At 39.6% G+C, this 25409-nt stretch overlaps 2 protein-coding genes across 2 annotated transcripts in view; one reads left to right on the top strand and one right to left on the bottom strand.

The window, feature by feature from the left end:
- Nucleotides 1-25409, top strand: part of FANCB (FA complementation group B) — a 400139-nt gene that overhangs the window by 232818 nt on the left and 141912 nt on the right. The window lies entirely within an intron of this gene.
- GLRA2 (glycine receptor alpha 2) overlaps nt 1-25409 on the bottom strand; it is a gene marked incomplete at its 5' end in the record, with an annotated part of 177663 nt that overhangs the window by 120014 nt on the left and 32240 nt on the right. Inside the window, 2 exons of the mRNA XM_081115082.1 lie at nt 15009-15232; nt 23113-23180. Coding sequence (XP_080971208.1) covers nt 15009-15232; nt 23113-23180 — 292 coding nt within the window. The remainder of the gene's footprint in view (nt 1-15008; nt 15233-23112; nt 23181-25409) is intronic.

Below are 25409 nucleotides of genomic sequence, written 5' to 3'. Positions count from 1 at the left end.
CAGGTGGCTAGGTCCATGGCCAGGCAGGACTGTGTTCACATTGTTAGAATGATTCAAATTAATTATTTAACTTTACAACATTATGGTGGACAGAGGCACCTGGATTCATAAAGGAACTACTAGTTCATAAGAAACTTAGTGGTATTGGAATTGGGAGTCCATTACAAGTGAAATGTTCTTGAGGAAAAGAAAACCATTTGAAGAGAAAAACAAATTTTCAGAAAGACACATTTTAATGAGTGATTGGCTTGCCTGTAACAAAGATTGCCAATGTACTATTTTGGGAGAGTTAATTCTAATGGTTACAGTAGTCTGTCTTATTTGGAAAGTAAGAACAAGAGGGAGCTTCTGTGTTTTGTTCAGGAAACGCAAGAGAGTCTCGAGCAGGGGTCCTCAAACTTTTTAAAGAGGGGGCCAGTTCACTGTCCCTCAGACCGTTGGAGGGCCAGACTATAGTTAAAAAAAAAACTATGAACAAATTCCTATGCACACTGCACATATCTTATTTTGAAGTAAAAAAAACAAAACGGGAACAAATACAATATTTGTATTTGCATGTGGCCCGCAGACCGTAGTTTGAGGACCCCTGGTCTCGAGTATATTGCTATTATATTTTTGTTTGGGGACCACATTTAGCACATTCTATGCAGCATGCTATAAACCCTCAGCAGTTTGTGGAAATCAAAGGGGGTAGGACCTATGGTGCTCTTTTAGGATTAAAATAGTTAAGTAAAAATTAAAGTGATGATGATGATGATGATGATGATAGTATTAAGAATCACAATTCTGCTCAAGCACTCTCATTACTTTACAATCATGGAGTACCATCAAACAAGGCAGATAGTATTCTTACTGTTTTGAGATAAGCAAATTGAAGAGATTAGCCATTTTCCCAACGTCACAAGTAAGTGAACAGAGTTGAATTTGAACCTAACTTTAAATGATGTCATAGTTCATTTATTACAGTGATTTTTTTTGTAAAATATATTTTATTGATTTTAGAGAGGAAGGGAAAGGGAGAGAGAGACAGAAACATCAATGATGAGAGAGAATCATTGTTTGGCTGCCTCCTGCACACCCCCCACCGGGGATAGAGCCCACAACCCAGGCATGTGCCCTTGGCCGGAATCGAACCTGGGACCCTTCAGTCCGCAGACCGATGCTCTATCCATTGAGCCAAACCAGCTATGGCGATGGCGAACCATTTGAGCTCGGCGTGTCAGCATTTTAAAAAACCCTAACTTAACTCTGGTGCCGTGTCACATATAGAAATTTTTTGATATTTGCAACCATAGTAAAACAAAGATTTATATTTTTTATATTTATTTTATATATTTAAATGCCATTTAACAAAGAAAAATCAACCAAAAAAATGAGTTCGCGTGTCACCTCTGACACGTGTGTCATAGGTTCGCCATCACTGATTTATTATTTCCCACTCTACCACATTTCCTCCTTAGTAAAAGAATTGATTGCTAATTTATCATCCTGTCTTGTCTATGAAGTCAGCAGAGTGGATTGTAGACACCTTAGTTGTCTTGTACCTGCTCAGGGATACCCCTTTCATTTTTCTTCAGGTGTCTGGACTTCTCATTACTTGTCATTTTTAAAAATCCCTCCAACCTTCCCTGGCAGCCTCAGAGAGTACATTCACTGTGGATCCAGGGAACTGGTTGGTTGACCCAGCTTGCTCTTAAAGTGCTATTTGACCTTGCCTGGCTGGCAAGGCTCAGTGGTTGAGCATCGTCCTATGAACCAAGAGATCATGGTTCAATTCCTGATTAGGACACATGCCCAGGTTGCAGGCTCGATTCCCAGTGGGAGGCATGCAGGAGGCAGCCAATCAATGGTTCTCTCTCATCATTGACATTTCTATTTCTCTCTCCCTCTCCCTTCCTTTCTGAAATCAATAAAAAAATATTTGGAAAAAAAGAGCTATTTGATCTTGACTAAATCTCTGGGCCCAATACATCATGCTGTTCAACATTTATCTGATGCTAAACAAGTGAAGGTGACCAGCTTAAAGGATTTCCTCTCATAGGTGAGTTCGCACACTTTAAATATGATGAAAGCCTTAAGTGCAAGTTATAATACTTCTTAATTTAGGAACTTTTTGGCACTCTGGGTATATAGGTGAGATATTTATTGCCCTGATATGGCTTTGTCATCCAACATCCTATAACACAATCCACTCTTTCCCCAATAACTTAAGGACAGACTTTCTCTACAATGTAGGTCTGTTGAATCTTTCCTCTCAGTTGTACCTTGAAATTTCTGAACCATATGACATGCTAATGTCAGAGATTTGCAGAATACATCAAATATTGAACAAGAATGTCATCTTAACCCATCTAGACCTTATGTGAAATTAGCCTGGGGGCAAGTTAGAAGTCAAGCTATAAGTGCATCATTAATATAACTCACACATGGAAAGAGGGATGGAAAAGTTAGGGAGTCAGTGGATTAAAAGGCACTGCCAGGATGGTTGTCTGATCAAGACAGCCTTTAACACAGTGGATTTCAAACTCTGGTGGATATAGTGCTATCTGAGGGGCGAGGTAGGAATTCAGATTACCAGGCCCTCTTGATAAGAAGCCCAGGTAGCACTGATAATGGTGTCCTGGAGCACATTTTAAGAAGCACTTTTTCAGCCCAGCTGGTGTGACTCCATGGTTGAATGTGGACCTATGAACCAGAAGAACACGGTTTAATTCCCGGGCAGGGCACATGCTTGGGTTGTGGGCTCGATCCCTAGTGTGGGGTGTGCGGGAGGCAGCCAATCAGTGATTCTCTCTGATCATTGATGTTTCTATCTCTTTCCCTCTCCCTTCTTCTCTAAAAACAATAATATATATCTATATCTATATATCTATCTATAGGTAGAGATAGAGATAGAGATATTAAAAGCACTATTTCAAGCATGCTCTAAGGCAGGGGTGGGCAAACTTTTTGACTCGAGGGCCACAATGGGTTCTTAAACTGGACCGGAGGGCTGGAACAAAAGCATGGATGGAGTGTTTGTGTGAACTAATATAAATTCAAAGTAAACATCATTACATAAAAGAGTACGGTCTTTTTTTAATTTTTTTATTTTTTATTTTATTTTTTTTAGTTTTATTCATTTCAAATGGGCCGAATCCGGCCCGCAGGCCGTAGTTTGCCCACGGCTGGGTTAGACTCAACTGGAAATTTACAAAAGCTTATGGTGCTAGTCAGGGATGAGGGCAGAATACACAGGAGGACCAGTTCCAGGTTCTTAGTGAGGAGGAGTTAGTGTTAAACAGAACTCTGCCTGAGTTGTAATCTAGTACATCTATTCAGCAATTTTTGGCAAGCATTTATTGGGTGTCATGCATATAAGATACTTGAAAGAACAGTTTCTCTCATGAAGTAGATCATACTTTAATATCAATATATTAATAAGATATGTTATATGTTAATATATTATTTTAAAGAAATATATCTCAATACTTGTTAAAGTTGTTTTCGAATCCCCATTTAAAGAATCCTTCCAAGATAGATAGATAGACAGATAGATAGAACTGTTAACAATAATTATAGCTAGAAAAGTTGGGGAGGGAGAATTTGTGGCAAAGATAAAAAAGGATTTCTAATTTTTTTCCTTCTAGGTATTTATTCTCTCTTCATGTTTCTATATATATTCATATATTTACTACTTGCTTTATTAAAATCAAACAGATCAACAACATACACACATATAAAAAATCCTTCCAGATTATGTAAATCAGACACATGAACTGAATCAAGAAAAGGACTTTTAATTATTCTCTTGGTGCCTACATAAGGTCTCACACTGATTGGGTAAGTAGATAATCTACCCATACAGACCTAGATCCCGAGAGAACCCTTTTGGTTTATCAGGGAAGTATGACTTTCCATAATCATTTGAAGTTCCTGAATCAACACACATGGTACCCACAAAACAATCTTGATCCATGGAAAGCAAAAACCAAGTTTGGCTAGACAGGCAAGAAATGAAAATTTTAAGCTCGTCTTCTGAAAGCTCTGTAATTAAATGACTTATTTCGGGACGAGATGGCCGAGTGGTTAAGGCGATGGACTGCTAAATGACTTATTTGAAGTCACTCATCATATAAAGCATAGAACAAGTCCTGCTCACTCTGGCCTTGAGCTGTTCACCTGGCTCATAGGCAGGCTCAGATGTGGCTATACTTAGGAAGGCTTTCTATATAAGTAAAGGTTGAAAATTCATGCTGTGTAAATTATTAGGAGTTCCAGGAAGATCACAATGCATGTCCTTGCTCAAACACCTTTCAACTCTTAGCTGCTATATATAATCAACTAATAGACATTTAACTAAAAGCCCCCATGACTATTAAGATGCAAATATAGGAAGATAATTGTATTTCAAGAACTGTTAGTCATTTTCCTCCTTTGTGTATATGAGTTGATAGATTCCCAGATTCCCTAGTGATATTCTCAAGAGCTGACTTTGATACTGAGAATAGCAAACAGAAGGCTGATACTGGATAAAAACAGGGTTCAGAACAGTGTGGCAATGGCACCAGAGATAACTTATTTTTTCAATATTGTCTCAGGCTGAACCTAAGCCCCAAGTTGGTATTAGCTGTACAGTTAGACTATCCTCTTAGATAATTCCAAATAAGAAAATATAAGACCTGTTTTTCCCTGTTGACCTTGGGATTTGGAGAAGATGAATGGCAACACTGCTGATTCATCAGCTATTCTACTCCTCTCCACTGACTAAAGTGCCAGTGGCTAACAAGGAAGGTCCATATTTAGCAAATATAATAAAAGCATAGCAGAAAATACCCATATGCATTGAGCAGTACTAGCTGGGAAGGACAAAAATACAATATCTTCTCCCATCTGTGCCTGATCAGAAAATTTGCACACCTATGGTTGGCCCATGTTAATTAAGTCCAAATATGGATAAGATTCAACTTGGAGTCTAACCAATAAAAATGCAGCTAAAACTTTTCCAAATGCTTTGATTTTTCCTGAACAAAAATGTTTTGAAGGTGTTGAATTGGAGAGAGCTAAAGTGAACACCACCAGAATGAAGAGCTCATATTACCAAAGATTCAAATAACCAATACTGCTCCCATTTTAGTTACATTTTAAATTTCACAGTCATTTTACTTCTAGTATTGTTTATACATCTGAACATTCATGAAGGTGAAATGTTATTAGCTTCACATTAAAATAATGATTGGTTTGTCCATTCCATGATCACTATGTGTCAAATTTTATAGATATTTAATGGTGGTATTGAAGTGAAGAAAGAAAAGCACTGTATAGCAATTTTCTTAACATTTTATTTGGGATTATTTTGCTGGCAAAACAGAAAGAGAACAAGCACTTGTGCACTGAAAATGTGGCTTTAAGAAAACTAAAGTAACCTTATGTCTGCTGACAGCTGAAAGTAAGATTGTATTACTTTGCTGGTGTTTTGTGCATTGAGACTTCTATTGTAGTAACTGGCAGAGAGTTGGTGGCCATGTTTCTGGTGGCAAAGGTTGGAGAAAGAACAAAGTCCTGGTTAGATGGTAGGATGCTCCATCCTTTATTAGATAACACATTAAAATTAGGCACAATTATTCAGTTTACTCTTAACAAGCAGATAAAGAGGAGGCTCAAGCATTATCAGGAAGAAGATGCAACTGTCATTTCTATTATGAGCTACATGCTTCCCAAAGGAAGGAAACTCAAGACAAGGTAACCCATGTGCTTGGAACTAAGCATGGGTGGCCAGTTGAGTGGGGTGTAATAGGTACCGAATAAAGAAATATCCATGTGTATGGGTTAGAAAGAATAGAGAGAACTATTTAAAATGAAACATCAAATAAAACATTTGTTTTATTGTCCTTTAAAAGAAATGATCAATTAGATATTGGATGGGCCAGCTCTGAATGTGGGCTGTGTGTGGAACTTCACATAATTATATATGTCCTTAATTTTCTTTCAATGATTGTCCAATGATAAATGTTGTATCCTCTTCAGAGCAGATGTTGGTTTGTAATTTTAAATGTCACAAGCCAGGATAGCTGAGCTTTGAGGATGGACAATTTTTTTCCATTTTAAAATGGAGCACCTTTCCTTTGGGTTATGTGCTATGAGAATGTGCTAAAGTAATTCATGTGTCTCATGAGAGCCATAGTGTGTTTATTTTGGGATTAATGCCATCCAGGGAGCCTTTCAAAAGCAGCACTCTGGACCAGGGAGAAACCCATGTCAACATAAGTTGTGCAGGCTCACCAGGACCTCTGAATTTCCTTTGGCTTCCTGCCACAAGAAAATTCAGATAATGAGTAATAGCAGATTAGCCCTTCAATTCTGCTGGCTCAAATCTGCCCTGTGATTTCCTTTAGCCTACATATCCAAGTAACAATTGTTTCAGCCAACATCTACACTAATAAAAGAGAAAAATGGTAATTGGCGTACGGCGATACCTTTTTCATTGGCTAATCAGGGCTATATGCAAATTAACTGCCAACTAAGATTGGCAGTTAACTGCCAACAAGATGGCGGCTAATTTGCATATGTAGGCACAATGCAGGGAGGCGAAAGGGAAACCAGGAAGAAGCCCCCTGCCACTGACAGTGATCGGAAACCCAGGGGGGAGCTAAGAGCTGGGGGGCAGGGCAAAGGCGGCCCTTGGGCCACCTTTGCCCTGCCCCCCGGCCATGATCTGAGAATCAGGTGCCTTTGCCGCCCTGGCCAGTGATAGCAGGAAGTAGGGGTGGAGCCAGCGATGGGAGCTGGGCACGGTCGAAGCTGGCAGTCCCAGGAGCTATGGGTCCCTTGCCTGGGCCTAAAGCGAAGCCCACGATTGCGGTGCCCCCCGCTGCCACTGCAGGTCACCGCTGCCTGGGCCGGACGCCTAGGCCAGAGGCATTAGGCCTGGGCAGGGGCAGAGCCTGCAACCGCGGGGAGCTGGGGGTCCCCTGCCCAGGCCTGACACCTCTGCCGGAGGCCTCAGGCCTGGTCAAGGGGCCGATCCGGTGATTGGTGATTGGAGGGTGATGAGGGTCAACTCCTCTGGCTGAGGCATCAGGCCTGGGTGGGGGGGGCGGAGCTGGGGACTGGGGGGATATGATGGTCCCCTTGCCCAGGCCTGAAGCCTGGGTCAGAGGCGTCAGGCTTGGGCGGGGGGTGGAGCAAGCGATCAGAGGGAGATGGGGGTCCCCTGCCCAGGCATGATTCCTGGGCCAGAGGCCTCAGGCCTGGGCGGGGGCCAGAGCCAGTGAACGGAGGGAGATGGGGGTCCCCTGTCCAAGCCTGACACCTCTGGCGGAGGCTTCAGGCCTGGGCAAGGGGCCAATCAGGAGATCGGACGGTGATGGGGGTCAACGCCTGAGGGCTCACAGTATGTGAGAGGGGGCAGGCTGGGCTGAGGGACACTCTCCCCCGCCCCCCTTCACACCCAGTGCACGAATTTCATGCACCGGGCCCCTAGTTTTTGTATAATTGTCTAACAGTATATGAACATATAATTCATGAACACATTCTAAAATATCTCATGGGTACTCTGACTGGTTAAATAAGGGGGTACAAATGATCTAAATTTTAATTATAAAATTTCTCACTAAGGAGTCCAGTATTGAGTACCTGTCTATACGTAAACTCTATGTTAAATGCAGGTAGCCCAGTCTTCACTACCCCACTCCAAAATTAGGTTCCTCTCCTCAGTAATTGGATATTCAGTTTGGGAGAACAAGGTTCAAAAATCCCAAAATAGTTTGAGGTAGGCTCCTTAAATTTAAAACCTCTTCTTGATGACTCCTCCCAAGATGTAAGGGACATGAAGGACCTATTCTTATTTCCTCATCCAGAAGGAATTTTGTGGTTTGGGAAGAAGAAGATAATTTTGAGTTATCTATATTCTATCTAATAAAAGAGAAACATGTAAATTGACCATCCCTCTGCTACACTCACCAGCCAATCAGGAGTGAGTATGCAAATTAACTTGACAAAGATGGGTTAATTTGCATACACACGTGCCGAGAGGTCTGGGTCCCCGGAACATCCTCGGGACCCAGGCCACTCCTAGCCTGTAGGCATGCGTGTAGGCCCTGAGCGGCCGGAGTCCCAGAATGCCCCCGGCCACTCTGGGCCTACGGGCACAGGTGCCAAGTGGATGTTCCTGCCCCGTGGCTGCTTGCGCGTGCGCTGGTGCCAAGTGGTGGCCTGGGTCCATGCCCCCCAGTCCGGCGCCCACAATGCGGGGCTGTCAGCCTGGGGGGCATGCCCCCGGCAGTGGTGGCCACCATATGGCCCAGGTCTGCACACCCCCCAGCCCAGTGCCCACAATGTGGGGCTGGCTGCTGGCCTTGGGAGCATGCAGAGATCCGGCAGCTGCCGTACGAGTGGCCTGGGGTCTCCACACTCCCCCCAGCCCGGCGCCCACAATGCGGGGCTGGCTGCCGGCCTTGGGGGTGTGCGGAGACCCAGTGGCTGCTGCACGCATGGGCCGGGGTCTCTGCACACCCCCAAGCCTGGCACCTACAATGCGGGGCTGGCTGCTGGCCTCAGGGGCATGCCCCTCCTCCCCCCGGCGGCGGGGACATGCCCCTAGCCCAGTGGACACAACGCAGGGGGTCCTCTGCACATGAACTGCAGAGGAAACACCTTTTCTTTTAAAATATATGTTATTGATTTTTTTACAGAGAAGAGGGCAGAGGGATAGACAGTCAGAAACATCGATGAGAGAGAAACATTGATCAGCTGCCTCCTGCACACTCCCCAGTGGGGATGTACCCCCCAACCAAGGTACATGCCCTTAACAGGAATCAAACCTGGGACCCTTCAGTCTGCAGGCCAATGCTCTATCCACTGAGCCAAACCAGTTCAAGTGTAAACACCTTTTCTGGCCACTCATTGGCTAAGCTCCCTGTATGCCGCCACTTGCAGTTCTTGGTAACTTGGGTTATAAGAATCCAAGAAAGTCATCTAGGGTTTTTCCACCTCACTCCCGGAGGAAAAAATGAAGGTCCGCTGCTGTAGGGGCTAAGAAATGTCATATCCTGCCCTAGTCAGTTTGGTTCAGTGGATAGAGCCTCAGCCTGCCGACCGCAGGGTCCAGGTTTGATTATGATCAAGGGCATATACCTAGGTTGAAGGCTCCTCCCTGGCCGGGGCCCAGGTCAGGGCTCATGCAGGAGGCAACCAATCAAAGTGTCCCTCTCACATTGATGTTTCTCTCTGTCTCCGCCTCTTTCTTCCACACTCTCTAAAAATCAGTGGAAACATATCCTCAAGTGAGGATAAAAGAAAGAAAGAAAGAAATGTCATATCCTATGAAAGACATATCTTAAAAATGCCTAAAGAAAGTTGTCATTTTTTCACGATGAAGGGACTGGAGTACATGTTGATGAAAACACCTTGGTGGCTGCAGTGGCTGCAGCAGTGGGGTGATGGGGCTGGCGCCTTCCCCTGATCAGCTCGGTCGACTCCTGGGAGGCCAGACTGCAGCTTAGGCCCGCTCCCCTAAACCATCAGTAGAACATCCCCTGAGGGCTCCCAGTCTGTGAGAGGGGGCAGGCTGAGCTGAAGGAACCCCTCCCCTCCCAGTGCACGAATTTCATGCACCAGGCCCCTAGTATATATAGAAAAACCTAAGCGATCAGTCACCTGTTCAGCTGTCTGACCGGTAGCTATGACACACAATGACCACCAGGGGGCAGACACTCAATGCAGGAGCTGCCGAGCTATGATAACTTGGCAGCTGCGGCTCTTGGGTGACACACCCAGAACCAGTGATGCGGGAGCCAGATTCCAGGGTGTGTCACCTGAGAACCACCCTCTTGCAATTCAGGACCCCCTGGGGGATGTTGGAGAGCCAGTTTCAGCCTGATCTCTAGATTCGTGTACCGGGCCTCTAGCCCATTGGCTCCCCACTTCGGATCTGGCTCCCCACCGGGCATCTAGCCCATTGTAGAGGTTGTGGGTCTGGCCCTTACAGAAACTTTTTGACTCGATTAGCTAAATGATGAGATGTGCAGGACCTACTGGCTGTGGCCCTGACATATGGTGCCCACGCTGGCCCATCCACTATCGATTTCCAGTGGAGGCAGCGAATTTTCCTGCTACCATTCTTGGCTGGGAAACCAGCCACAGCTTCCCTCCTCCTGGGCAGACAGTAGCGCCAGTGGGCAACCTCCTGGGAGGGAAGGAGGTGAAGGAGCAGCTCAGGTGGGAAGAGGGAGGTTCCTGGGCAGAAGGTCCTGGGTGGGAGCCTGACATTGAGCAGGGTCCTGCCCTTGACTGACTAGATCCCAGGCTAAATAAATACTGTTTGCTAAATAATTGCATTTTGCAGCTAAATGCCCACAAGTCATCAGTTACTGCCAAACTTAGGGTAAAGTGAGATGAAAGAAGTGAGAAAGATACAGAGAGAAAGTGACATAATATTGGGACAAGAGAGGAGGGAGCCCAATTCTGGGGTGCATCACCTGAGAACCACCCTCTCACAATCCAGGACCCCTTGGGGGATGTCAGAGAGCCGGTTTCAGCCCGATCCCCACAGGCCAGGCAGAGGGACCCCACCAGTGCACAAATGTGTGCACTGGGCCTCTAGTTAACTTATAATCAACAAGGAGCCTCAGACTCCATCTAATCTCCTGGTTCAAACTCATTGTATAGATAAGGAAACTGAGACTCAGAATGATAAACGGATAGGGTTATAGCGGCTGTTTTATAAGTCTCGAGAATACAGTAAATGGAGGACGTGTGGAGCTCCTGATGTCATGAGCTACCTTATTGGCATTGTTATTTGCACCATCACTTTCAAAGCAACCTCTGATGAATGTTAATGCAGTGGGAAGTTGCCTCCAAAAGAAGGAAAACCTACTGGTAGCTATTGCTAGTTCAATCAGGTAAACAACCAAAGGCAAGTGGTCATTCCAGCTGTCATGTATTTCATTGCACAATTTCCTCTTTTCCCTTACTCTGTTATGTTTGAATCAATATTATGCCCTTGAATGTATGTGTATTTCTGAGCCAAATCAGGATCTCAACAGAGCTTTTCAGCACTATAAGAGAGTCTGTCATGTACAGAACTCACTTTCTAGACTTTAATACTTCTGTCAGCCATGCCTTTTTTGAAAACTACTCTCCAAAAATACCCGTCCACACCACTTAGCTCAGCTTTTGCTGAATCCACCAGTGTATGTGCATGCCAGTGCCTCCCACCTTCCCAGCCTTGCATGCCTCTAGGACAGCGGTTCTCAACCTGTGGGTCGCGACCCCTTTGATGGTTGGAAGACCCTTTTACAGGGGTTGCCTAAGACCATCCTCCATATCAGATATTTACATTACGATTCATAACAGTAGTAACATTACAGTTATGAAGTAGCAACGAAAATAATTTTATGGTTGGGTCACAACATGAGGAACTGTATTGAAAGGGCCAGAAGGTTGAGAACCACTGCTCTAGGAAGAATGGAATCATCGTGGTTTCCATGGCATTTCTCAGCACTTCTCTGAAACCTCACTGCTTAATTCTGATGTGGGTGCTTATGTTACAGTCATCAATTACTGCATTAAATCAATTCAGAAAACTAATGAAGATTTGGACATAGCGTAGGGAAATGAGAATGTAATTTTGCCTGGATTATAGAATATAAAGATAAACATGGTCCAAATAAGCATGGAGAGAAGAAATCTCAGCTTTTTATAGGTGCTTTCTAACAGAAAATATGGACTTACGCATCTCATCAAAACTGAGAATAAGATAAGCAAAGTATTACCATTGGTAACATTTAAATACGGTTTAGTTCTCTATGCATTTTATTTTCAGCTCTGACATCTAAATAGAGAATTTTTTTTCCCTATGCCATAAAAATCATTCTATTACTAAAGCAAGAATCTTTTTAAGTTCTTGCATAGGATGAGGCAGGGATGGGAGGCTATGTGAAAAAAAAAATTGTCCCTGTATGTGTGTAGGTAGAGTCAGTCATTAGATAGGATTGTTTGGAAAGCACCATTGGATATCTTTCTAGAAATCTACACTCCACCTACACTCTGTGGTGTCTGTAACCTACCATTAGAGGGAGAAGCCATGTTAATCCCCAAGAGTTCTCTATACAATTCAAGTACTACTGGGAAGGCTGAATCATCAATACCTAGAATTATGAATGGCATCAAAAAGGATTAACAAGCAAATCTCTTCCAACACTATTAAGGAATAAGTTGTAGTTCAGGTAAAGTTTCATTATGAGGGTAGCCAATACATTGGTGTTTTGAGGTGCTGTTGTGGAGGGACAAACCTATAATTAATTATGGTTTTGAGGACTTTCTTCAGTTGAGAGTAACAAAGGCCCCCAGTCAGTCAATTAAGAAGGCACTAAAGGCAAATAGTATTTCCTTAACAACATTGCTATGGTCATACCCATACTAGAAAGTGGGTTCTGTACATGTAGTAATCCTTGAAGCAATTTTTAACAGTTGGAAGGTCATAGCTTCCTTAAAAAGATAATTATGTTTTCCTCTAAACAAACAAAAAAGAGTTTAAATAACCTAATATAAAAAATGTGCAAAGTTTTAGGGGAATTTAAGGACAGCCTGGAGTTTTCACCTACCCCTCAGATTAAGCACCCCTCAAGGAGTGGGTCAGTCCAAATCTTAGTGTCTGGAGTTTGTAAGGATCTGTCTTGGTCAGTTTATTCATTAATCTCATAGAATACCAACAGTGAAGGAAAAGCTAACTCAGCCAGCCACAGGACAAACTCCACTCTATCCAAAACTATTTTAGATATTTCAGAGCCTGTAATATGCTACAGTTGGAACCAGAGATAGAAGAATTGCCTGTGGATCTAGGTCTGGGGAACATTATATTCTTCATAGTCCTAGAATAGAAAGGACTTCATGGAACAAAAGAAAAAAATCCCTGGTTTTATTTCAGCAGTGCAAGATGCCAGGTATTTACTAGAGCAAATGTCACCCAAAGCCCAGAGGGTTAGCTGGGGCAGCTGATGCCCTCTGCTGCTTTTTATAACTCTTCTTCCATGTACCACGCTCTGCATATGTCCCATTTCATCAGGTCACATCAACTTAGGTTGTGCTCAATACTGCATCTTACACCAAATGCATCACCATGTGAAATATTTTGTTTCCTTAAAAATTTTTGTAAGAATAAAAGTAAAGTTCCTTAAAAATAAAATAAGGGAATTTCCTGGTTCTTTGTGTAAGCAGTAACTTTGCTACTTTTTACAAATGAGTAGCCTCTTTTGTTCCACAAGGCATTGGGGCTGTCAAGCATCATCAAGCTGTGAAATTATCAGGTTAAGAATGGAATATACAGTACAAACCTAACTTGTATATAGAGTTGTGAAATGAGTTTTAATGGTATGAGTCTGTAAACTTGTGAAAATTATTCACAAAGACACTAGCTGTCCACTTTTTTTGGGGGGGGGTTAGTAATATTGTAGAAAAAGGAAGAATTTTATAAAGGATCTTTAAAATGTCAATACTTATTCAATGTATTAGAAAGTCTAATATACAATACATTGTCTAGACGTTTGGGAGGGGTTACAGAAGATGCAAAATCCAAATATGTTGAGTATAAAAGAGCTTACTAATTAGAAAGAATGTTAACTTTAAAATACAAACAGCCATCATTTTATTCATTGATCACATCCTCTGTGTCATGTATTGTGGCAGGTATTTTTTAATTATGTTTTTATTGGTTTTAGATAGAGGGAAGGGAGAGGGAGGAGAGAGAAACTTTGATTGGTTACCTCCCATACACACCCTGACCAGGGATTGAACTCACAACCTGGACATGTGCCTTGACCTGGATTCAAACCAGCAACCTCTAGAAGCACAGGATAATGCTCAACCAACTTAGCCACATCGGCCAGGGTGGTGACAAGTATTTTTATATATTCTATATCAGGGGTCAGCAAAGTATGAACAAAGGGTCAAATCTAGTCTACAACCTGGTTTTGAACATAAAGTTTCAGTGAAATGCAGCCACACTCAATTGTTTGAGTATTGTCTATGGCCGTTTTTGCACTACAATGATACAGTTGAGTAGTTGTGACAAAGTTGAGACAGTCTAGCCTGCAAAGCTAACATCCTGTCTGGCCCTGTGCAAAAAAAAAAAAAAAAAAAATTGCTCTATATCATCCAGTATCACAAGAATACTCAGAAATAAATATGGTGTTTCCTATTTTACTGTTAAGATACCTGAGGGATATAGGTTATGTTACTTAAAAAGTTTCAAAGCTTGGATTTGATTTTAGATTTGTTGTATTCCCAAACTCCATGTTCTTATGCTATATTAATGTACAGAAATAGCCAAAATGTGAGATAATAAGAAATAAGAGCTTTACAAATTCACAGAGAAACTTATTAGAATTCAGAAAAGAGAGATTATTTTGAGCCTGGAGTGATGAAGATTCTGGATATTATATTAGAATATAAAGGCTAAAATGGATCTTAGGAATTGTCTGTCTCAAGCTCAAGCCCAAGAAAAGTTTAGAGATCAAGTTTACATGTTTCATTAGAAGCAGAGCTGGGATTAGAACCAGTTTTCCACACACCCAGCCCTAAGTATGCTGTCAGTGACCATGGTGAGCATTGAATTTCCGTGGGGGGGGGCGGGGGAGAGGTTAAATGTTATGGTATGATAGTATTATTTGAAATGATACTTTGTACATTATGTTCTATTATAATTGAACTAAAGGGCTTCTACTTCCTTTATTGAATTCATCAATAACACATTTGTGCAGATATTTACACAATACCATCACCCATCCACCATCATATATATATATACATATATATATATATATATATATATTACACACATATATATGAAAATATATATAGAGAACCACACTTCTGAGATCATGAGAACCTCTCACCAACTTTAAGATTCAAAAGATAAACAAGAGACCACAAAAGTCAAATATTCACATATATCTTGCCATGCAGAATTAGGCAGCTCTATGCCAGGAGAAAAATGGAGAGCTGAATATGTGCAGTCAAAGGAAGCTTACCTGATACTGTAAAGCACTTTGCCATTTTTTGAAATCCGAAGCAATTTGTTGTCAGTGGTAACATCGTGGAAATTGGCACCCTTCTCATTGGCAAAGAACAAATCTGGTTTCCAAATGGAATCCAGCATCGATGGATCCAAGTCCAGGGAATCATCAGGGTACTCGCTATATGCCAAACGTGAATCATTCCACTGTTGTCTCAGAAAAATGTTCACTCGGTAATCCTACAGAAATGCCATGGAAAGGTGTTACTTATCACCCATTCTGGCACACGAGGTCCATCTACATTTCCCCTCACTCTTCTCTCTGATTTGGTTCAGTGTTGGTGTATACCTTGGAGTAAAGCAGGCTGTGTATACCTTGGTCAAAAATAAACCACTCCATTCTGTGAGGAGTGGGAACAGAGTAAAAAAACAACAACAACAACTCAACCAAACCAGGTAGACTTGGTTGAATTGTTTATATTTGAATTACTAATTCTGGGAGAAAATAATATAAACTCAAGCTGTTTTTGCTATAGAAAAAGGTAATGATGAGTACAGAAGTCAGTCTGTGATGCCAGATTGTCAAATAAAACTGATTCATTTTCCAAATCAGAAATGCTATGATCTATTTCCTCATTCTGCTCAGATGCTCTGGGCAGAAGCAAGCCCACTCTACTTTTGGTAGTGAAAATATTATTGTAAAACTCTTACATGATGGGGCAATATTTCTTTAACTCATCAACATAAATATTTATTATGATGTTTCATGTTGATAAGATAATTCCCTCACAGCTACTTACTTTTGAAATTCTTAAATACTTTAGCACTTATGTGAATGGATATCTATAGTAGTCAACTTGATGCATCATCAAAACAGAGATCTTTTTCATGTTGTTCTCACCTGAGCACCTTCTAACAATTGTGTTGCTCTTCGTGGGAGGCTCAGATACACCCTGTTATTCCCACTTGGTCTGGAAATTTCTTTCTGTGCTAATGAATTGGCACGGGGCAGTGATTGCTCTCCTGGGGATTTCTACTCAAAAGTCTTGAGGTTCATGGAAACTGTTGCTTCGCTTGATAGAGTGGACCCCATATAGGTTTCAACTGTATTCCCTAGTCAAGTGGGACTAAGGTTTAGAGCTAATAGTTGTCCATTCCTGCCACTTGTGCCCATTTAGGATGATATATACTCATTCCTTCTTTCTTTCCTTTACCGTTTTATTCTCATTTGCTCTATTTCCACACCTTTGGTACCTGGACTTTTGGTAATTGTTTACATCAATCTACTGGTGACCAACTTGTCCTTGTTTGAGAACTTCCCAGTTTTAGCCTCCAAAGTCCCATATTCAGGGAACCCACTCAGTCCCAGGCAAAATTGGGATGGTGAGTTACTCTACCAGGTCTAATGGAGGCCACCTCAGGATGGTCAGTTTTGGTTAATTACCCTCAGGGCCAAAAGAAAAAAAAATGACTTAAGTTATAAAGATCAGGGTGTATGGAAAAGAGTTTCAGTTCAGTTCCTTCTACCTATTACTAAACTATTCAAATTTTCATGAATTCTGTTCAAATTCAGCCATCCTGATGATCAGGCTGACAGAGTATTTCGAAGGTGATGGTTTTTCAAATGTGTGCCCAATGTAGTTGGCCTAAAGAATGCTAATAATCAAATGGTTACTAACTTCTGAAAATCAGTCATCAAAACCCAGCTCATTTGGAAAGGCTGAAGTATTAAAAGAAATAACCTTAAGATTCTCAATTGTACAACCTAATGACTTTCTGACTTGGAAAATTTCATCAGCTGACTTTTGAGATTATACCAGGCCTGCTCAGCAAATTCTCAGACCTAAGAGAGTGCTGTTTTTGGTCCATCCATACTTCCATCCCATCCTATGTGTTCACTGTGTACGTACTCCCTCCCCCAATGATCGAACCAAAGGAATGGCAGAACCTCAGAGTATTCCTCATCATGTATTTTGGAATTGTCCAAAGGGACCAAAAGATTGTAACTAGAAAGAGATGACCAGGTCTGTGTCTCATTGTCAATAGGAGTTACTGGAAGCTTTGGAGTTTTGCTTAAGTAAAGAATGGAAGGTGTGATTTTTGGAAATTTTTTTAAAAGGCCATTGAAAATGTAATAATCCAATATAAGTATGCACTAAATACATCAATTGTGAGATTTTTTTAAGGTTTCCTGAGGGGAAAAATGGAGCTTATCCAGTGTTTGATATCCACCCCTTTTATTTCCTTAGAGTGAGAACCAGTTATCCATAACAATTCCAATTGTGGAGGTAGAGAAACTCTAAATACATAATGTAATGACAGCTGGAAATAACAAGTGAATGGGTTAAATAGTTTAGGCCATTATGAGGCCAAGAAGGGGCCCCCAGGAAGTAATCATAGCATACTAGGGTGCAAGAGGACTTAAGAAGCCAGATAGAAAGTATGGGGAAGCAAAATCACCAAGATATGTTGCAATTCTCCCTCGAACCTGTGAATCATTTAAACATGCATATTGAGAGACTCTAGAGAGAATTACATTAGTGACATGCAATATGAAAACATTGACCTTTAAAGAAATCTCAATGTAATTTTTTACAGCGAATGTAACATCTTTTTAAAAAGTATTTTCCACAGTATTCTCCAGTGTTTCCTGGGTGGTTGTTGTTTTTTTTAAAATTATATATAGAGAGAAAATAATAAAATAGATTCTCCCACCATTAGAACTTTAAAAAGATCACTGAATCTATTATGCTGTAGTAGAACCATTAAATGTTTAACAGTTAATTTAAAATAAATTAATCCTCCTATTTGTAAACAAGGATAATTGGAAACTTAAAGTAGAAAATATATTTTTATGCCATAATTAAAGGAATTATGTGAAATAAATCCTTTATTAGATCTTTTAGAAGTATTTGTTCTTTATAATGCACAGGAATTAAAATTTTCCATAATTTTTTTATGATGACATACACTATTCCAAAATAAATAGCAACCCTTAAAACCTATTAGAATAGAAAAGGACCTAGAGACGTAGATAGCCAAAGAAGATATTTTCTGAGGCTGTGCCTCTGTAAGTTTTTCAGTTTTCTATCATTGTCAGTGTAGGGTAGACATTTGACATGTGTGCTTTATCTGTGCATCATCTCTGTTTATTTATAGATAGGTTTATTCTCTCATGACATTCCAAACTACAGGAATTAGTTATATTGTCTGTAATCTTCTTTGTCTTTATTTTTGCTTCTAGGTTTAATGAAATATTAAAGGGAGGTAAATATTGAGAGACATGCCTAAATGCAGTCTGAATTTTCTTTTACACTGTCATCTCTCTCCAGAGATAGATTCTACTTCAAATAAATATTTTCTTGTATTAAAATTTATTTTCCTATTATTGACAATTTGGATATTGGATTAGGCAATGAAAACATATATATATATATATATATATATATATATATATATATAGATATATAGATATATATAGATATATATAGATATATAGATAGATAGATATAGATAGATATAGATATAGATATATATGTGTGTGTGTGTATAAGTACATATACACATATTTTTTCAGAAGCTCTGTATAAGTCGTATAATATTTATTATATTCTTAACACAGGTAATACAAGTACCTATATTCCATACTGTTATTTCCTATTAAATCGAGAATTTCTAAAGTTTCACTTTTTCTGGTAACTTCTAATACAGTGGTGATGCCACAAAGATTGTTTCCTTAAATTGAATTATTTGTACTATTATATTTAGCCTGGCATTTGTACATAGAGGTTGCCACTCTGCCTTATACATACTCTTATTAAACCTTACCATTACTGTTTTATTATTTTATGCATATACATTTTAATCCAATTATGTTATAATGTTATCAAAGACAAAGATATTCTTTGTTGATTCCCCACAGTGCCTATGTGGCACTTTGGTTTTAACCTCTGGCTGCACAGTAATACAGTTTTCATGATCTTAAGTCTATGCTAGCTTTGATATAGAAAGTATAGTTACTTGCTATTCCTAATAAATTAGCATCTCCTTATGGATTGCTTATGCAGCTATAGAATAAAAGGGAGCTCATAGTGTCATTTCAGCAGGTACAACACAGCATGTGTTCTTATAAGGAGCTGTCTACCTCTTATCCAGTTCCTCAGGAAGATGATTTCAGATCAGAGATAAAACAACTCTTGACCATGCAACAGTAATCAGCAGAGCATGTGGAATTTTTCCTCTGGGGCAGAGTTTTGGGGAGCCAAGATCATATTGTGAAGATGCTCGCTGAGTGGACACATTTTGCATACTTTCAGCTCTTGCTCCTTCCTTTCCCCAAATCTGTTCACTGAGGAAGGTGTCAGGATCTTATGCTGTGGCATGGGTAGTGAGTGTTCCAGCACCCACAGTTCCAAAACACACTCTGTCTACCCACATCCTTCCAGGCAGTCATTAGAAAGCTTTGAGGGGACTCTCTCTTTTTCCATTTTTTTTTAAATATTTTTATTGATTTCAGAGAGAGGAAGGGAGATATATATATATATATATATATATATATATATATATATATATAGAGAGAGAGAGAGAGAGAGAGAGAGAGAGAGAGAGAGAATCATTGATTGGCTACCTCCAGCACGCTTCCTACTGGGAATTCAGCCTGCAACCTGGGCATGTGCCCTGATTGGGCTCAAACCATGACCTCCTGATTCATAGGTCGACACTCAACCACTTAGCTACACTGGCTGGGCTTTTTCCATTATCTGATGGCCTTTCCCTGCAGAGAGTTGCATGCAGATGTCATGCAAATCCTCTTGACCTTTACTGACATTATTAATGTTCCCAAACTATTCCTTTAAGTCAGGAAAGAGGGGTTTGCAAACACACTCCCCATCCTGTAAATTCACTTGCCATCAGCAGCTAAAGAGTAGGAGGAAAGAAAAGGAAATGGTAAACTGACATTCCAAAAACCATATATAACCTGTCTCATTATACATCCCTTACTAGTCTTTTGGAACCCACAAAAAAAATTGTTCCACTGCATACTCTTAACGCAATAACAATGACCATCAACAGATCCCTGTGGCTCTCAATGAACAAAAGTATGTATTTTGGAGTAATGTATGTCATCATAATGATCCATAAAAATATTTCTTAGAATAACACAAATATGTTATCCTGTGACACACATCTTCAACACTAACATATCACAGGAGTGAGTTAGAGGCCACATTCTGTCTGTAAGCAAGCCTGTACTTTGTGGGCAGGTAGTGCCAACAATTATTTGGTATTTCATCAAACATATGGGATTTAATTAAACATAAAAGGGGAAGACTGGATAGCACCAAAAGAAAGTCATGTGGAGTTCTTAATCAGAAAATTATTGCCTCTTATTTAGAAACAAACAAACACCTAAACTAAATCCTACAATAATGCTATTGGGGCTGTGTGGTGATAGTGAGGAAAATCATGTTTAGAAATTCAAAATTCTGAGGTATTGTAAAAATTTATTCCAGAAAATTTAGAGAAAGCAAAACTATTACCCCTCAAATAGCACTAATCAGTGTCCTCAATGACCACATCCATTACTGTGCTCAAAAGCTAAGGGTCTGATGTTCTCACTCCAACTAAAGACAGCTCAGGGAAGAATCTGGTTCTGTTTAACATTTTTGACCAATTTGTTGAGACCAATTTCTGAAAGTGTGGGTAAAATCATGGGTGGTAGAATCTTGGGTTTTGGTAAAGGAAGCTCAGGCACATCAGGTAGATTCCCAAGCAAGGCCTTAGGGATTTGGGAAGATAAGACCCTTTGGAGGGTGGAGCAATTCACACATTCTTATGAGCACCTAAATATTTGATGCTTTAAATTCGGGGTTGGCAATTGGCCATAGCCTGTTTTCATAAGTAATTTTTTTTAGTGTGGCTACACCAATTTGCTTACTATTGTTTATGACTGCTTTCATGCCAAAAAGGCAGAATTGAGTTGTGAGAGACTTCCTGACCCTCAAAGTCTTAAATATTTATGGAATGGCCTTTTACAGAAAGAAATTTTGCCAGTCCCTACCTTAAGTGGTACAGGGATTTATTCTTGATTTAAATATGATAGAGTTTCAAAAACATTTTTTTTTTTTAGCTTCACACATATTGAAGAAAATAAATGAGCTTTTTTTTAAAAAAAAAACAAATCAAATGAAGTTTGTCATTACATTAAAAGCTAAGAAATAAAATAGCTTAAAACACATCACTCTTCTGACCATGTGATTCAATATATCCCATACAGCAGAACAGACAAGCTGTTGATATCACAGTTGAGCAATGATTTCCAAATTTCCTCATAGGAAACACGACAAAGAACACCTTAATAAGTGACCGGGAAGCACCAAAGCAGCCCATTTATTAAACACCGTCAGTAGCTGATAAGGACTCTGGAAAAGAAGGATCTCCACAGTTTCCATTTTCATCTCGTTAAATAGTAAGCTTTTTCTTGCATTAATGAGCATCGAAAAGGTGCACATTTGCATTTCTGATTGAGGGTAAAATGCAATGAGGAGATTTAATCAAAGCAACTTAGGAGACTAATTAATGCAATTAGCATTAGGTCGTGCAAATATTGTCATTGAATGCCATCGTGTAAAGCTGGTGACAGTGATTTGGGCTGCTGGGAGATTTATCAGGATAAAACCAAGAGGGGAGAGACAGAGACTGAATGCCAAGCTCGGAGTTTCATTATTCTTTCCATGTTCAACTTTTATTATGTCATTTAATAACCCTATCAACACCATTTTATTTGGGTAAAATTATTTATGCACTATATTCTGTCAAGGCCCATAAGTCTCATTTCTGGACAATGCTGTGCCAGAGCAATATTACAGTGGGTAGTGGGGTTGATTATACCTAATTTTGCCAGTGGGAAGGAGTAGTAAAACATAAATTATTTATTTCTAGCATCAAGGATACTGAAAAGTACAATAATTTGTTAGACATGATCCTAGTAGCCTAAAAGAGAAAATTCATAAAAACAGGGGAACATTATTTTTTACATCTCAGTGGCATTGTGCTCATTATTTCACTTCTTGAGTGTTTCTAGTACATCAGCCATCATTACTATTTGATCAAGCTCAACTATATTTTATTTTTATCTCATCCAATAATATGGTTGCATATTTTACAGTCATGAAAATTAAAACCAGCCAATTGACTTAGGGCATAAAATAAATTGTATAGGGACCAAGATAATATTTCACTCAAAAAGCAATCTTCACACTATAGCCTAGCACTGTAAGTCTACTGATCAAAAATAGGCTGTGACAAGGCAACACCATAACCATGACATCTATAAGGAATCTGGCAAATTTTAAAGCATCTAAAACCACTTTCATATACATAAAACGTGTTTGCATGTACATTATGATGAGCTTTAAATAGTCTTATATTTATGTTATTTCTATGGACTCAGGACTACTTTCTATTGCCAACAAAATTATGTGTGTGTGTGCATGTGTGCATGATGTGTTTATTGTAAAGTCAGCCCCTTGGCATATATCTTAAACATTGCATATATGAGGCCTGACTATGTTAAAACTTACAGTATAGGAAAAATAATGGATATAAAAATATTTCCCAAACTTTGAAATTTATTTTTCTGAAACATTGGAGATGCAAATATTTTAATATCCTTAACTATACACCATGCTTATTACTGATAAATTTACCTAAATCTAACTAAACATTAAGTGTTTCCAAAATTTCCTTGGCATGATGGATAAAAGATCATTGAATTTTAAGTAATGAACACTTGACTAATGACTTTCTCAAGTAAAAGAGTATAAATAATTACTTTCTAGAGGTGAGTGAACTTGGAAATTGGCACTCAGTAAATATCCCACAAATATACAGTGGTGCTCTTAGATCCCATATCCCATTCCTTCACACCATGGCTTCAATGTTCAGTCCCACTCACCATTGTAGTTTCTGCTACTGACCCAAAGCTGTTGATAAATATGTTGCAGGTAACATTTACAGGAGGCCCTGCAAGTTGAACAATAAATAGAAAATTTGACAGGTTGTGTTCATGGCATAATCAAGTCAAGTTTTTCTCTTGCCAGTGGCATTGTAGCACTTACCATGGTGGTTTCTGTGACTGATCCAAAACTGTTGATAAAAATATTGCAAGTAACGTTTACTGGAGGACCTGCAGAACGCAATAAGAATATTGCAATACACATTGAAGCAAAAATGCAGCTTCATCAACATCTGTGCAAATGACTAGAGATGTAAACAAAATTAAAATGATGGTGAGATTGCAAAAAAAAAATGTTTACCCAGAGGTTTATAGTGATAGCATTCCCACTGGTATTTTAAATAATGACAGTTAAGCAATGATAACTTACCCTGAAGAATTTTGGACTTGGAATATACAAACTGAAGACTTAAACTGAATTCATTGTCAGTGGTTGCTATCAAAATAGCCTTTTGGGTAGGTGGATTTCTTTCACCTTAGACTCAACAATGCTGTAGACATCAACAGTGAGCACCCCATGGTGACGAAATAAGCCTGGGTCATGAGTTTAAATGGAGCTGTAGTTTGAACTGTGCATAGGTCAGGGTTCACCTCCTTTCCCATGACACCCTTTAAATCAGTACGTCTAGTTTGATTATTCTCATGCCTCTGAATTTACCCCATTTTTCTATAATCCCTTGGTACCCCCACAAAGAAAAATGACGTACAGAAATACAAAATAAAATGAAGAAAATTAGCTCATTTTAAGAAAAGAAAAAAATAGATGTCAATTGATGTCCAGATTGTTGCCTCAGCAAATACAATGTAAAAGCAATGGTTTATTAATGCTAGATGTGCTTTGAACAAAGCCTATTTTTTTTTTCTTTAAAGAGACAGGGACTAGCTCTCTTTTCCCTTCCCCTTTGGCTTCTATCCAAGCACTAACCTGGCCAAACTCTACTAAGCTTCAGCGATCAGATGAGATCAGGTGTGTTCAGAGAGGTATGGCCACAGACTCTTTGCTCTTTGACAATAAATAAATCATTATGATGATTTTCAGTTTAATTTTTTTTGCTGGGGAATATGTTTATTGTCCTCATGTAGTTTTCCCTATGCTTTCTGAGATAAGAAACCATGAACCATCTTTGCTTTTCCTGATGGAAGTTTGTCTTCACTCAAAAAAGGCTCAGCAACCTGATGCAAGCTACACCCAGTTGGCTTTCTACTCAATTAGCTCATAGGATCTAAATGAGGAGGAATTTGGCTTGAGGCCTCCTTCAAAGGCTAATAAAACAGAGCTGTGGTGGCACTTGAGCACCATGTCTTTGAAGTCCATGTTGGGTTCTCAAAATGAGGAAAGGAAATGGGCTGAACAGCTAATTTAAATCGCCAGGCAAGGACCTTGGTAAAAGAAGGAGTAAGGAGTTTTGGTGAAAGAGATGTGTTAAGTTGTTTTTCTTTTTAGCATAACTAACTTTTCTGATAAAGCATGTATTTCTTTAAAAAGTTTGCAGACACCACCATATTACCAAAATGTTTTAAAGCCTCCAAGTCTTGTAGTTCATCCCTTTCCCCTTATTTCGGCATCTGCTAAGATGTCTTCTCCATGGTCACTTCCTACTCTTCTTGATATTGTTTTTGTTTTTTTGGTTACTCAAAACAAAATAAAAAATGAGTCTCTCTTTGCCATAAAATTCTATTCTATAACACTATTTTTTCTGCTAATAAGAAAAAAATTATACAAGGTAGAGGCAAGTCATGAGAAATTGTGTGTTTGCATTTTTGTTCTTTTTACAATAAAACCTTTTAATTTTAGATAATCTAATTCAGGATGGAAAACTTTCATGACTTTTTATATGCAAGATATATAGAAAATGAATGATGGGGGAAGAAACAGGAAAAGAGAAATGTCATCTTAACAGGAGTATTGTCTTGTACTGTACAGTATCTATTTGTCTGGCCTCCCCAACTGACTTGGAAACATTTAAAGGGCATACATTTGTTTTTATCCTTCCCAGTAAATGGCAGTGTGAGTATATTGCTGAACCCAAAATATATTGACACACTGTACTAGGCATATTAAAATTACCCAGTTTAATCCTTACAAAAGAGGAATTGTTTTATTGCTCCAGTAAATGTTTCCAAATGTGGGAACTGGGGGTTAGAGAGGTTAAGTAACTTGCTTAAAGTCATGTCACAGTAATTAGAAAATCAGAGACTCAGCATCTCATCCTTCTGATCCCCAAAACCGAAACTTTCAACCAATTTGCTTCACTGCATTCATTACACAGTATTTTCTCTCCCTTCTGACCCATCAATCATGGTATTTTCCATTGGTTTGTACCTTTCTGGGATAATTTTATTCTTTACATCTGACTTCTTCAATCTTAGGCATTGTCTCAAGGTTCATTTGCATTTAGA

Source organism: Myotis nattereri (assembly GCF_964212035.1).
Source record: "Myotis nattereri genome assembly, chromosome: X".
In the NCBI taxonomy this organism is placed as follows: domain Eukaryota; kingdom Metazoa; phylum Chordata; class Mammalia; order Chiroptera; family Vespertilionidae; genus Myotis; species Myotis nattereri.
Note: the sequence above shows the minus strand (reverse complement) of the source record. Positions and strands in the feature narration are given on the sequence as shown.